The sequence below is a fragment of the Ostrinia nubilalis genome, chromosome 11 (genome assembly GCF_963855985.1).
Source record: "Ostrinia nubilalis chromosome 11, ilOstNubi1.1, whole genome shotgun sequence".
Classification (NCBI taxonomy): Eukaryota; Metazoa; Arthropoda; class Insecta; order Lepidoptera; family Crambidae; genus Ostrinia; species Ostrinia nubilalis.
Window position 1 is genome coordinate 5374745 of NC_087098.1, and position 16791 is coordinate 5391535.

At 37.3% G+C, this 16791-nt stretch overlaps 1 protein-coding gene across 1 annotated transcript in view; it reads right to left on the reverse strand.

The window, feature by feature from the left end:
• LOC135075973 (protein PRRC2A-like) overlaps positions 1-16791 on the reverse strand; it is a 200160-nt gene that overhangs the window by 107752 nt on the left and 75617 nt on the right. The window contains exon 6 of the mRNA XM_063970419.1: positions 14851-14918. Within this exon, the coding sequence (XP_063826489.1) occupies positions 14851-14918 (68 nt within the window). The remainder of the gene's footprint in view (positions 1-14850; positions 14919-16791) is intronic.

Genomic DNA, 16791 nt, shown 5'->3' on the forward strand with positions numbered 1-16791 from the left:
AAAGTTGTTTTTACAGTGTTTGTAGGACTTTTTAATAACACACTGACGAACTAATGTAGTTTAAATTTAATAAAATATTTTATAACCTCCACAAGACGTATTTTTAGTAAATTAATAAAATACAATTAAATCTTCATCGTATCGATAAGGCGGACTTTTGTGATTTCACAAACATGTCTCTCTAATATAACGTAGATTCAAAACCAAATTAATAAGTCAAACTCAAGTTCAAGCTAATATGCCAATCAATTGGCAAACGTTTAGACAACATCAGAAGACGGACGAACATTAATATCAGATTCAGACAGGTAATTGGGGAGTTAGATAAGCAAAGTGGGACCTTCAAGCATCCACAAGTGCTCTAATGAAATCGCGATCCAATTTATTGTGAACTACTGAGCTGAATATAATGTTGACGCCCACGGGGTGGCAACATCTCATTCGAGCCCGGAACGTACGCTTACAGGAGCGCTCGATAGCAGGTGAACGGCCCATCGAGTGCCTCCAGTGATTTATTTAGTTTACCTTCAGGGTTGTCGTCCGCCACTCCCTGCAGGATAATGCTTTCGCCATAATAAACTGACCCGTCCACCTCACACAGAACCTTCACTAATAAAGGCATCGAGCCAGCCTCCATTAATTGGCCGTGTCTCGATTAATTCTGTGAGGTTAACGGTCCACGGTTCAAAGAGTTCACATCGCTAAAAGACACCTCTTTCCACTAATCGAACTCGATTTGAATAATCTTTGTGTGCGACGTATCAACAGCTATGTAAATGAAGCCGTTTCATAAATTCACGAATCTGAATATTAAATGCGACCGGAATGAATAATGCCCGAAGAATGTTGTTACAAAACCAATACTCATTAATTCTGTTTTAATACGTTAAATTCATAGCGTTGTAACTAATTTAGTCGTAAAATGATAATAATGAAAGCAACTAATTCTGCAATAAAGCAATAAGATTTATACGAAACGTGTATTGAGTGGAATAGTTGAAAGTAGATAAGAGTGTTCAAACAATGAATGATAATGCTGATTTACGATGTATGAGGCGTCAACACAAGTTGCATAATGCACTAGTTGCGGCGGTTACGTAAGCGCACGCATCGCCTGACCTTTGTCTGCCGGGGCACTTCTAAACAGGGCATGTATGTGTCTAGTAGACTGTTACATTTTTTTACTAGACTATTAAACAGTAAATTCTCTCATGGTTGTTAAAGTCTATAAGTATATTTCATTTTTATTATTCTGAAACACACAATGCCTCTTTCATTGAGTCACAAAGGCCCCGAATCATAATTCAAGTATCTGCAAATCAAGATCAGATTTAAGCCCGATATTCATCTAACCATTGAAATACGTTCAATCTCAGATTCTAATCTATGCTCCAGCGTAAATTGATTTTAAAATGTACCTTTCAAGTCTGTCCATCAAACAGTTTCAAAATGCCCGTTTTCACCATCAATCACTAATTTTTAAGTGACCCTTATGGTAACACATAACAGGAATTTTGTTTACATATAAATTAGGGATTGATGGTGAAAACGGGCGTAAGACAATTACCTGTGACGGAGACGAATATATAGCCCCACCCAAAAGGAAATGAATATTTTTCCTAAATTACAGTTTAGTAGCTGATCTCCATGTCCACGTAATATCCAAACATCTAAGTATCATCCATAAACGTTAATGCCTTCGTGAACAGCCTTGTAACTCCGTAATTGGTTTAACTGTATCGCGTGACTAATCTCTTGCAATGTTTAGTGTTTTTTCTGTATTGTATAGAAAGCCCCAGTTAGTAACGTATTTGAGGAGATTAACGTTAATTGCTGCTAATTGATGTGAGATTCATAAACATCAGAAATAGCCAAAGTTATTTAAAAAATAAAGCATTCTTTGTTGTGATTGGAAATCATAGCAAATCTATTGATACGATATGAAATGTGATATTGAAAGAATCACAAAGAATGTCGAGCAAAAGAAATCTATACACACCTTTAAATAGAAGGTAAATGTCTTTTGTTAGGGTACCAGAACAAAAAGGATTTTATGTATTGTGTTACATACACTCGCTTACTTTTCTTTTGATGGAGCCTTTGCGTTTCGAGCTCTCGGAGAATCCCACTAATCTAGGGATCTATAGAGTAAAAGCGGGCCTGCCTTAGCTGTATGTATGTACACAGGAGTCGGGCTAAAGACTGTAGCGTCTTTTGTAGTTGTATTAGGTGCGATATTGCAACAAAATGTAGTGAGATATACTGTCGACCGTACTTATACGAGTATCTCTCAATCTCGCACAACCGGAGGAGTGCCGCGGGCAAGAGTACAACGAGACTAGTTACACCGGTGCTTAGGGCTGGCATTACTACAGTTCTTTAGCTTCTATGATTTACTTATTTATACCAGTTTATGATTGTAGTGATTGGTTTACTGGTCTGAAAATGCTTCATTAAATTCAAGTTATTTTGATATCTTTTCGTCTTACAAACAAAAACTTTGAGAGTGATGATGCCAAAATACTAGTACAAGATACACAAGTGACTTATACATAGAACTATATGAAGGTAAATGCTTTTTTATCCTAGCGACACAGTCCAGAAGAATAAGAGTTATTATTCCATATTTGATTCAAGACAACCATTTTATTCGGCCAAAACAGCGTCATATAAAACGTATAAAGTCTCTACAAATGAATAAAACAGAATCAACCCTTAGCCTGCGATCTCTTTTGCTAGGAACCGGACTGCAGTCCGGTCGGGCTTGTACAGCCACAAGCTCAACACTCGGCTAACTAGATTGCATCGGGAACCCGCTACCGAGCGAGCGAGGGGTTATTGTATTCTGCATTTTACTGCCCTTATAAAATTACTTTAAACGATTACACTTGGCCGTTCCAGCTGCAATAGAGTTAGTGATGCCCCGTTACTTCCACGTAGTTCATTTACGTCGAATTCGCAGTTAACTCTATTAGTTTGCTATAAAACTAGATGTACCAGTTTACCGAAGCCTGTGCTCTGGATACACATGAATTATCAAACATTATTTCTACATATTTTTATTGATTGAAATTAAATTGCAATTTAATTGAAACAATAAATCTTCAACTATTTTATTGAGAAATATCTTACACAATATAGTAGGTATAATTAAATTAGAAATAACAGAAACAAATACGACTGTTATACTAAATTGTCAAAACCATTAGCCTGGATACTTGTTCATTTTTCTTAATTGATAAAAAATAGCTACTTTTGTTTATAGACAAGTCATTTCAATTTACTAGCAATTAATGTCGATACGAGAAGATTTAAATCGTGCGTATAGCAAACAAGCTACGCGAACACCTGCGTACCTACTTAACATTACAGGGCAGGACAAACAAACAGGTAATACTACACCTGCGCTACTAAATAATTATATTCAATCGGCTACACGCTTCTCAAAACACCCATAGTCCAGTCAATGAATGCTTTAACGACGGTGTAGAGAGAAATCCGTGGAACACAATTTCTGACCTCGGGACTTTATTTAGACTAGTTAGGAGGTGAACATAGCAAAAGTCCCCGCCCTTAGCCCTTAAGCCGGCGGGGAGAGGGGGGTTTAAAGGTACCACTTTTCGGTTTTTTGCTTAATCCTCGGAAACTATGAGTCCTACTGACAGGACTACTATGAACCAAAAAAAGCTTATTTAATTTGCTACAGGTGAGATAGTCAAGTTTTTCTATATCTTGTATAGTTTTCGCGGCATCTGCTCTAGAAGGTCTGTAATATTGGAAATTTTATTTTTGTATTACATGTTCCCATCAGGAGAAAATCGACTAAATCAACATTGAGCTAGTATTCTAGACATGCGGGAGCATGTTAAGCCTAGTTCCAGGGAGGGGACTGCACCGTGCGTATATTTAGACGAACCACTTGGGGCCACTTTTGACTCCTCATCACTCAAAAAGTACTGTGCATTAACACTTCAAATTTGGCTCATGTGTTGAGACTTGCAAGATAAACATAAGCGTTAAATTTCATAAATATATCTCAAACGGTTCTTTAGGCATTCACGTTCAAAAATCGACATTTAGGGCACTAAAATCTATCCATCACCTGTGAAATGTTAAAATTTACTGATTTTTTATTTGTTTCTTTGTATTTACACAACTACCTATCTGGATGCCAAATTTGAACCTTGAAGGTCATCTGGAAGTGGTTAGAATTTGGTCTTATAGGTCAGCCATGTAGATTTTTGGACTTTAATACCTAAAGAACAGTTTGAGGTATGTTTATGAAATTTGAAGCTGATGTTTATCTTGCAAGTCTCAACACATGAGCCAAATTGGAAGTGTTAATGCACAGTAGTTTTTGAGTGATGAGGAGTCAAAAGTGGCTCGAATTGATTCGTCTAATTATACGCACAGTGCAGTCCCCTCCCTGGAACTAGGCTTATCATGCTTCCGCATGTCTAAAATATTTGCTCAATGTTGATTTAGTCGATTTGCTCCTGATGGGAACATGTAAGACAATAATAAAATTTCCATTATTACAGACCTTCTAGAGCAGATGCCGCAAAAACTATACAAGATATAGAAAAACTTGACTATCTGACCTGTAGCAAATTGAATAAGCTTTTTTTGGTTCATAGTAGTTATGTCACTAGGACGCATAGTTTCCGAGGATTAAGCGAAAAACCTAAAAGTGGTACCTTTAAACCCCCCTCTTTCCGGCGGCCCAAGGGCTAAGGGCGGGGACTTTTGCTATGTTCACCTCCTAACTAGTCTAAATAAAGTCCCGAAGTCAAAAATTGTGTTCCACGGATTTCCATCTATAATGCTTTATTGACTGGACTACCACTGTTCTACTAAAAATATGAAACAATCTCATTGTTTCCGAAAAAGGAATTTCTAAAGCTATTTAAAGCTTTTACTAAATCCTCTTCAACCCACACGACCTCTAATAATAGTCGCGAGTTCGCGCTACCAAAATATAGAGCAAATCTAGTACTTTAGTAAGAAATACTAATAAAATAGCCAAAGAATAATAAGAAAGAATTTTCGGTTACAATAAAGTTATAATCCCGTTGATCTTTAATAAGCAGACAGATTCATAGAAATATAGGTAGAACTTGACTAACCACAATTTACCTAGAGAAATTAGCTTCCAAAAGTTTTTCCGCAAGTTTTATTGTTCGTATAAACTTGGCTTTACATAGTATCGTACGGCAATACATAAAACGAAACTTGGACCTGTCCCAACTCTCTGTATTAATGCCTTTGCAGAGCCATAACTAAAAGGAATAGATAATTAATACGCCGTTGAAAACTGGGCCAACATAATAAGATAAAATAAATATGAACGTACTCGTAAATCCCCTGCATTTTGATTACATTATTAAAGTAACAAGTAAAATGTATTATGTCGTAACAAACGTAAGTAATTCATTTATGTTTTATTGACGAGCTCCAAGCGTTCAAATGCAATATTTCCGCAACGATTTAGTTTTATTAAAAATAATTATGATAATAAACCAAGTTATATCGTAGATATTACTGCTCGAGCTAGTATCTTACTCGAGTTAGTAATAAATGACGTCAATCGAGCTTCATTAAATCAAAACAAGAAGATTTACATAATGGCGCATCTCGAATGCAGGCGATTATCGTAAATCGAATCGTAATAGTGGCGTGCCGTGCTCGGAACTCACATTCGCTTTTCCATCGGCTGTCTCGCTCACTCCGCAGTTCATAGACTTCACGGACTTAATGACGGACCATAAAAAGCTCTTTTGTACTCAAACAATAGAGTTTCTGAGAATTTCGCATCACAAAACAAACCAAACCGCACTAATAAAAACTTTAACCGTGACAACACATTTGTCAGAAATTCCTTGGATCTAGTTTTTTAAAGTTGGCTTGGGTTTATTCATTGTACACTCGTGGATTTGCTTACTTCTAAATAATATGACATTTCAATTTGCTAGTAGCGTTAAATATACGTACCTACCTATTCATAAAGCTCTTCTTTGAACTAGAAATTATACTTATAGAATAGGTAGTTGCATTATATCAGATGGCTTTTGTTAGTGAGACTCAAAGCTATTTCTATTAAATTTGCCAGAGGCGTACTCTAAAATAAATACAGGCTCTTTGTATGGGTGGCGGGGTCCAGTGTTGTCAGGTGAGATTTATTCACGTATACCTTCGACATGCGGCCGGTGGGCGTACGTGGGACGTAGACGATCTCCTGTACCGCCTTTTTGTTGTTGCGTCTAGCCATCCAACTCCCTATATGGACTTTAAAGCCTTTTACGGAAATAATTTTAAAACGGAATGCACGAACAATGGCTCCAACCAACCGCACCTGCCCTCAGAATTACGCAACTGACTATCCCGAGTTGAAAAGGGTGACCTTTCCAAATCTGGATTCTGGAAATTGTGTAACAAGTATTCCAATCGGACGGCCAATGTTTATAAATAGCGTCGCCTCATCGGTTCTTCAGGCGAACAAAGGAACAATAACGACTAACAAAGAAGTTAGAAAAGAACAAAAGCAAAAATCGGTCGGATTCAAAACGTTCTGTTTCCTTTCATGGCGCGATGTAATAACAATATGGCTATGTGCGTGTTTCGATTAGTAACGCAGGTCGACTTGCTATAATTGATCTAATTCCGGAATCGTGTTTAAACACCGAGAGCATATATTCTCAAAGTCTCTTAAACTGCTCTCCAGAATTAACGGTCGAGCAGTGAGGTGCATCTGGCGAATGGAGATAGTTATGTAGATAGGAGGCAGGTGCGAAAGAGATAGTGGACTTGTCGGGGTGTGGTTATCACTACTTTGTATGCGCTACCTAGATAGTTGCATGCGAGTGCATAATGTATACGTGTGTACTGTGTAGGTATGTATCGGGAAGGCAGTCGTGCTCATGCCATTATATGCTAATTAGCTTTCCGATGCATGCTCACCGTTGCAGATTAGGTTCGAGTTATGGAGACGATTAAAAAGGATCAGGCTGCTGTACGAGATGATCATCAACGACACGGATAGATAAAATAAACCAGAAAGTTATAACACAAAACGTAAAAAAAACAATTGTACGAAATATAAAAGAAAAGTTAAACTGTTGCCATTTCAAAATCAAAAAACCAGCCTACAGAAAAAGGATAACTAAAAGAGAAAGCAGGTGGACAGACAAATTTATTTTGGTATTTTTTACTAAATGCAAAAAAGCACTCTACAGGAAAGTTATTGTGCTCGGTATAAACAAAAACTGCAGGTTCAATATAATAGTTTCAAAAGATTTCGTGAAGAATGCGTCACAGATTGTAAAAGCTTGCTAATGAACAATGAATCATAACAAAATAGGTACCGCTGCTACCGGCGTCCAACGCTCCACGGTCCACAATGGCCACAAATCACCAAAATCACTTCACGCCGTCACGCGAGACATTCAAGATTCTAAAAACACGTGACGTTGCGGTGAAAGGTAAGATGCGATCCGTAAACGGTTCCGAGTAACAAGTAAGCGAGCGTAGTGTGCCGGCGGGAGAGTGGCGCAAACTGTAGCGCGGGGCGCCGCCGCCCCGCCCGCCCCGCCGCCCCGGCACGGACCAGACACAAGCTTGCATAATTAATTATACTTCACACACATTGCCTCTTCCTTAGATGCAAGGTCATTGTTTTTGTGACATAATCCGTACACAGTAATATCTGACGCGATTGGTTTGTTTATGTTTGTGATAACGTCGACTTTTATGACGCAGAAGTAGTACAGGAGCCTGTTTCTAACTCTACAATCTAGGTTTGGTGCCATGGAGGTTGTAGAGTTAAAAGATTCCAATAAATTACTAAAGATAATATTATTAATATGCCAATTAATGGCATGGCCAGAGCATAATCTATAACAGCCAAAAGGGAAGCTTTTGAAAACCTATCAAAATTAAACTAGTTTATGTCGCTTTTGGGTGTACCCGTCCTAACTAAATTCAAACTATCTAAAAAGGTAACCGCGGATGTCCCGCAGGCGAGCTCGAAACTCGTTTGGGAAGAGCCGAACTGTCGTCCAGGTCTCAACGAATATTAACCTTCAAACAAAACAAGAAGTAAGTAGTGAGTGGCACGTTAATGCGGACCCTTTTGACGGGAGCCGGTGGGCGGAAGGGGTGTTCGGTTACCCGGGCGTGCCAGACAAATCCCGGCATCCCGCACTTGTGGCGATCGATATCCGTATCCACTGCACGGGAACTCGCATTAACTAACTCGCTCGATGGAGGTGAAAAGTCGGCCGATGTTGTTACAAACTTTACCGATTAGAGTTACCCGAGAAACTCTCTCCCTCTTGTTATTCTAAATGAATCAACGACTCGAGATAGCGGCAATGTAACAATATTGACGGCAGATAACCGTTGTTGTTTCAAGACGGCTCCAAAACATTTATTAGTTTCTCGTTGGAGAATCTCTCGTCTGCTACTGATTGATTGGTAGAGCTTGAATTTCATAAATACGCAACTTGAGCTGAATTTGAATAAGGGTACGGTAACTATTGTTATGTAGTTCTGAGAATTTTATGCGAAAAATACATATTGTGAACACGTTACAGCTAAACGCTGAAACGTATTGGAAGATTTCTTTCACAGAAATGTTGTTGAAAGTAAATACTGAGCAACTATTTTATCACAGCCATAAATCGTAAACGCAAGCACAAATAACATCCAGATATGATGAATTTATGTTAATCATCAGTCGTATAAAGAACTTAACTCCCCATACACTCAAGCTGAAATCAATTACTTTTTGAATAATAACGACGGGAGATAGAGTCCATTGCACAATCTAGACACGTTGGGATAAAATAGAGTACACGTGACTCGTCCCTCGGGCTGTGATAAGGGAACAAATTGCAAATGGCAGTCACTAATCATCCTTACACCATCAACTTACCCGCCTAGATCTTGAACTACGATATCAAATTGTCTACATAAAATAATTTTATACTTTTCTTATCTTTTAATAGAACTAAAAGTGAAACCAACTTTAAGACTTGTTTTCACAAAATATCAGAGCTAACTTGGATCAAAGAAAATAGAACACTTCTAACATAATTCTTGAACTTAAATAAGACACAGATCGCAGTAACTTTTAACGGGGAATTCGTGTAGAGCGCGCAGCGAGTACACTGTGTGTTCGTGAGGCGAAACTACGATATATTTCAAGCTCATTTCTCTCCATAAAACTTGGGGATGGCAGAAGTAGTACCACACTAGGTAAGGCGTATAAATATCAGTGGAGAAAAGCACCTTATTTTCTGAACACGTTGCACGTTATTATACACACGTTGCTAGTTACTTCAAAGTGTTCTCAAAATTTGTACGCTCTATATTTGTGAAATTTTGAACCATCAGTGTCTGTGATTTAACAGAGGCAAATGGAGGACTTTTACAGTAAGCTACGATAACGACTAGGTACGAGTATAAAAGAGCACAAATGCCTTACATCACCAGTGAACACGGAAAAACTATGGAAGCCAACATGTCAGAGAGCGTGACGCCGCAAGCCAATCCTGTGGTAATAGGAAAAGTCTCGATCGATACACACCGCGACTCTCACGGAACAGGCACGACCAACTGTGGGAACCGCCTTGAAATTTCCACGACATCCGCAGATCCAGGCACTCTTTGCATAATATTTCAGAATACAAGGCTACGTCGTGCTGCGTCATTTCGAACGGTTCGCGTTGGATTTCAATTTGAACAAAAACCATTCGATGTTTTGTTGAATCGACTGATTTAACATTTCGATGAGATTGTCTCTCGTTGTCGTGTCAAGGTCTTATTGGGTTTTGCTTTTCAATTATCGCACAAATGCGTTGAAATTTTACTGGCTTTATTTTATTAATAACGGAACCCATTAAACATGTTTAAAACTTTAAAATCTCATTTACCCAACGCACGTGTTCAGTTTTATTCGACCTGTACTCATAAAATTTATGTACACAGAATTACATTCCGATGCAAGCACTTACTAATTACTACTGTTTATGTTCGAGGTACATTATAAAGTAAATATTTTATTGGCGTATTAATTCGATAGCACTTACGTTTATAAACAGATAGACTGAGACGATAATTTATGGCCATCAGCCAGGGAAGCGATACAATTTTGGAAAGCGTCCAAGCGAGAGATAGTTCCTCTAGACACATACTGTAAATGCAATTTGATATGACTCTAATATATTTACAGTTCAAGTATTCAGCTGTGACTCATCTTTACTGAAAGCTTTTAACTACATAAATGTCTTGATGAGGCCTGCTTAAATCGGATTAAATATTGGAAAGCGCAAATAAATGCTCTCCCTTTTAATTTTTCATTTGGATATTAAATTGAATTTCAGTTTCTAATCTACAATCTTAAAATGGAGCTAAATTAAACGGGTACAGGCTCAACAGGCCTTTGGGATTAATATGCAAATTTAATGACACTGCTGGATGTGAAAATGTTCGCACAGTTATTATAATACTTAAATGTAATAAATTCGGCTATGTAATAGCATTGAATACTATTTGCGGTACGCCTGTGCATATGTAATACATAAAATTAAATAGAGCTAAATAAACATTGTTAGTGATGGACAATTACCAAGTAAGTATTTCGAAAGTTAATTAACATTTTTAAACTGTGCTCATCAGCATTTTGATGCGTTACAATTTATTCGTTAACTTAATTAGAAGTGAATGAGATGATCACTGTTGTTAAAGAAACAAATGATGATGAAATTCCAAGGTCAATTATTCACAAAAGAGCGATTAAGTTTTAATACAATACACAAAATTGTGGCAGTTAAACAATGGCGGAGGAGAATAATGATGTAGATTAGGTAGGTACAGGCATTATTAGAGGAATTACGCTAGAAATATTACGGCAGTACGTTAATAAATTGTGATTACAGACTCGCGAAGTCGACCTGACTCACAGGGATTTCCACTCACAATATTTCAAGCCAGCTGACGCTTAGAACGCCTGAAAAATTACTGCCCAATAAAACTATAGCCAACTGTTGATTGCTAAAGTAAATTTCGTCTCTCACGTAGGAACACTCGACGAAATGGCACTCCTGATGAAATTGCTTGCACATTCAATTCAGGAAAGTCAATAGAAAGAAAAAGCAGGATTTAGGTTATATCGGGTTACATTTTCAGCCAGATCTTAATAGCTGTTATTAAGTTTATTTAATTCTCTATTGTAGTATATTCAGATTATTTTTATTCTAAAACATTTAAATAAAATGGCTGTGGGGTTTTGATTATTGTATCAATTATAAAAACCTGTTGTGACAGATTTTATTTGCATGTGACTTATTCAAAAAAGAACTATGAATAGCAAGCTCACGATCACGCTACACCTGTATCACGAATGCACTACGTGCAATCAAAAATCTACTCTTTGAAACAGTTTTAAAGTCCCATTTACTGTTTCCGAACTACGCGAGGGGACAACCCGAGTTAGGATTGCCGTTTAGTATTCCACTCACGAACAGAAAGAGATGGTGCTATCACGACACAGCTAGAAAGAAAAGTGGAGATGATTTGAGTGTACTTTGGAATCGATAGTCTAAGAGCATTCATAATGCTTCTGATATCCTCGTGTCATGCGTGGATTTTTCGAGATGAATTGTTTATGGGTTCACAGCGCAGGGAATTCTCATGTCTCTGAAAAGGGTCGGCGAACCAGACAAATTACTAAGCGAGAATTTGCTCCCCTCAGCTCTGTCAAATCGACGCGCAATGTTCAGCCTAATCGCATTATTTGCAGGATTTACGTCGGGTTGAACATTCGGACGGTTTAAAATTGGTAAAAGGGACTGGAACGTGCTCTAATTGAGCACAAATTGCACCTTTATGAATCTCAAACTAGATTTCCGTCGGCTATGCAAATGTACTATAGTTTGGAACGCTTTGTAGTCGGCCGGAGTGGATGTAACTTGAATAATTTACGTCACTGCATTGAAAAAGCTTTTAAATGTCTTTTTCAATTGTGTTGGAGTGCCCGGTATGTGTAGATGCTATCACAGACGCGTTTACTAAGATTGTGTATGTGTACTTCTTTGTTCTTTTAAATAAGCTTTATCAAACACGTAATTACTTGTCCCAACACTGCACTTAATCACATGGTGAAGCCATCTAGAGCAGATGCGGTACGTTTTCCTCAATGGAAGGGGAGTTTAATAACTGAAAACCTTTGTGTCGAGGTTCAAATTCCCCTTGATTTAGGAGCAACTCGTGGAGATTGGTGAGGCAAACATGGCCATCTAAATTATAGGGGAGTGTATTGGTGGCATACTAGATGAGCACTATCGGCCATTTCACGGTGGCACGTGACACGCATGCGGAATGCTCTACTAAATCTTTCTCTGCAACGGACAGAATTTTATGGACGATGACACATATTTGTTTGAATACGGCAGCTGCATATCAATTTGCTTTCAGCTTACGTAAGTTATGCAAATATGTTGGCCGATAAGTTTGTATTCTGGTTCTATTTTGTAGAGACATGGCAACAAATATTATTCGACCTTCAAGGTTAAACTGGAACACTAATTCATAGTAATTTGGAACTCCTTTTATCAAAAGCCTTAACGTTGATTGTTAACATCGTTTGAAAATCGCTAAACAAAGGAGCGCGATGTGGGTGTCGCAGAGAGCTCTAACCAATTTAATTAGATCCACATCTCCGCCCTTGATTATACAGTGTGTTTCGAGCATAAGGGACGTTAACTACACGCCCGAGGAATTCCGAGTTCTAATATAATTGGTCGTGAGTAAATATTATATCAGCCCGGGGCTACGATGGATCAGTGCGCAGTAACGGACGGGTTTCTTTGTCTTCGTTTTGCGTTAAATGTTAATATTCTCCCATTGTTTGTTGCCCTGCTAACTTCAACATGGGCTTTTGCATTTACATTTGGTATAATGAAAATGTTTAGAGAGAAGGGCTCGTAATAACCTTGCTTCGTTGAATTCTCTGTTATTAATCTTGTACCTAAACTGGAGTTGGATTTCCGTAGGATGTTAAAGAATGTATTGTCCTATTTTGGAGTAATTTAATAATAGCTCAATATTTATATACCGATATCGAAGCTACGAGTAGGTACCTACGTTAAAATATGGACTTAAATAATATGTTATAGGTACCTAACAACATCGACATTGATTAGAATACTTATTAATTACCCTAGCACTAACTAGACCGTTTTAAGTACAACGATAATCTGAAAATTATAATAATTAATTTGAAGGTGAACATGTAATTAGTCATTCAAGACTAAGTAATTTGATCCAGAGAGATTGATGTCGAGTATCTTCGAGACCTTGGGACGACCTATCCTTGAGATTCAGTCTGGCGTCTAAAGGTTAACAGTTATTATTATACTACTACTCGAGATTTGGCAATCTGAACAAAGTGTTTATATTTTAAAAGGTTAAGGAGACAATGAATGTATAAAAAGAAATTGTGAAAAGAAATTCGAGTAGTTATGAATTAACACCCAAAAATAGATTTAAGTCTGTAATTGTTCGAAAATTTTATATTAGACAATTTAGGCTTGATTAAAATAGCAGTCCTACGAGTAGTAGAGTTCTACGGTGAGAATTTGATTATAACATTCAATTTCAAATATTTTTGTAAACTCTATTCATGGAATAATAAATTAACAACTAAGACGCGTACCTACGAGTATACCACGCTAGACTATCGAGCTTAAAGCGAAAACAGTTTAAAAACAAAGTAGGCGAGTAAATTAGTCTACTCATGTTTAATGGACTAAAACTAAAAGCTAATTATCTCCTACACTTGTAACTCCGGCGAGACTAAATTAGAATTTCACGAGAAGTTTTCAGCCAACATAAACGTGCTCGTATATGTGTTCCCGAACGCTGTGTTCCGCTTGCGTCCAACTCAAACATCCCCCGATTAACATTAGTTTAAAACAATGCCGAGGGAGCAAAACTAAGTTCTTAGCACGCCGTTGTTTCTATTCCAATATTCAAATGAGTTCACTGGTGCAGAAACTCGACCGTTTAGAACTGGCTTCTGGCAAACGGTAACTTGAATTGCTACTTTGCGAGGTTAAAGACAAAATATCTGCATTCCGAATCATTCTTCAAAACAAACCAGTCCCAACTGCCTTTGATGTAAATTAATTTACATAGTTATAAATTATATCCGGTTCAGTGTTTTCTTAACAGGTTTGCGTGTGCCCATTTTAGAAACGACTGGCATAAATTAATATCACGGATTTAATATTGATTCATTTCGTTTCGTTTCCGTTTGTGTAATACCGAGGCATATATCAGAATAATATTATTTCTTAGAACTGTGCGCGGCGTTTCTAGTTATATTCATGCAGGACAAGAATAAAGTTGGTTATTAGTCATTTAATCCATATTTAGACGAACCGCGGGGAGGATGGCTCAGGATAAAGTGGGAGGATGCGTCATCAGGCGCCAGCAACCTGTCGCGACTCGTTCACCGAAATAACCTGCGGGACGATGGGCGAAACTAACATGCGCGCATACATTAGTTAAACATTTGCATTCAATAGAAACGGAACCAAAGAAAACGTTCCGAGTTCAACAAAAACAAAAAGACAAAGCAATGTCAAGTCAACTTTAGCGAAGAATGGTTTTTCATAAAAGAATTTCGTAAACCACTCATTTGAAGTGGACTTAATTATACGTATACGAGTTGTATACGCTGACCTATTTTAGCGTGTAGGTGTTTATATTAGTTTTGAATTGCTTGCCTTTAAAGGTAATGTTGAGAACAATTTAAATGTAAATTGAATACTTAATAGCCGAACTCACTTGAAGGTTGGAGCGCGATCTCCTCGGCATCACGCCCACGACCTCTCCTCTCATTATGGACTCGATAACTGTAAAACAAACCGAACCATTAGTAAACAACACAAACTTTGGCATGATAGATTGAAGTTTAATCAAGTAGGTACTGTTAATATACTTTCGAGACAGAACTTTGGCGACCTTAAAATGAACAAAGGGTCAATTTGTTAAGCTCTAAGTGAACGAAAACAGAATTTGAAATGAATCTGCGCAGATATTTCAAGGTTCTCTTGGAACTTGGTTGAATCTTCAATTAGGCTTTGAATTGCGATACTTGTAACTGTTAAGCAGAATGTTTCAATTAAGTAATATCTTATTAACGACCGTTGCATGTATGAAGTAACTAAAGGACTGTTCTTTACACCTGCTTCCTAAGGCTTCTCAATCCAATTGTCTTGCAAAGGAGGTAATACACGCAGTGTACGTACAAGTTACATTATTTCAATAAGTAGATTAGTCATCTTGCATAGCAAATTGTTATAAAGCTACAACATGCTAGTTATAAGCAGGAAATTGAGTTTGTTCTATAAAAAGTTTTATTAGACCCTAATTAGCTTTATACAACCGTAGAGCATAACTGATGATGCCATGCTTCTCCAAAAAAAAGCCAATGAACGGAGTGACTGTGATAATAATAGATCTTGTAATAAATGTTCGCGTTACTAACATCCAGCAGATTAATGATAGTGTTTGAGATGCATGTGTGAGTGATATAATATATTACTTGCGCAATACAATCACGGCGCATTGTCTGACTCCTCAATCAACTGTTTACAATTAGATGTAAACGTATTGATATAATGGAGAGTAGAATAGAATACACAGGTATTTATATACCTTGGGTATTTGTATGTAGTAATTCTTTAACTGTTCTGACAACAGTAACTGTATTTTAGTATAGAGCACTCAAACGGGGAAGTTAAAAATTTAGAAACTTTTAAATAAAAGTGTTGTCTTCTATCATAAAATGTACGAAACTTCTCCTATACAATGTTGGTAGGAATTTATTAAACACTAAAAACGCATCTGTATAGAACGTTTTACTCGTAGTTTTAAATCAAAGTCGTTAAAACGACATAAATAATGTCGCTAACAATAGTTACGTTGACAGTTATAGCGATGAGGAAGTGTCATCTAGTATTATTACGACATGAACTATTAATAATTCAATTTATGTACTTGTTCTATTCATAACGGATACAGGTTTTAGACGAACTTGTACGTACACTGACGAGACATCAAGGTTAGCAAAAGTGACTCTTATTCAGCAAGGTTTAAGAGAGGTCAACATTTCTGTTGTAGTAATTGTGTGTGTGTCTATTGTAAAACATGAAGGGCTATAAAACAATTTACAATACACCTTGACTCTACGAGCTACGAGTATAATGTGTTTAGAATGAATGGATGGCAATCTTGCAGCACGTGCCACCAATGGTTTGCCTCAAAACTAAGTTATTTTATCCAAAACTTCTTCACGTGTAACTTTCACTTCGTCTCAGTTGAAAAATTCGAAGCAACGTCAAACACTAACGATGTGAACCCACAATAGAACTCTCAGCTCATTTTTACATCGACATTGGTATTAAAAAATTACAATCAATTGTTCTATCTATATCATGTTGTTACTGGCACAATTAATAAGCCCATTGTTCTCGGATGAGCGATCCCAGATAGCAACAGAAGAAGTGCTCGTTACATAACAAGTATTGTTTTTGATACGAGTACAGTTATCGTAATTAATCACAATGTGTTTAATCCTACGCACGTCATGGATATTGTATTGTAGGAACATTTCGTGATGACTTGTGAAAATATTGTTTTGTAATTTATGTTTCCAGTTTATCTAATTCACAATGGTAAGTTAGCTACAAATGCATTGTGTATCCGAGTGCACACAAACAGAAT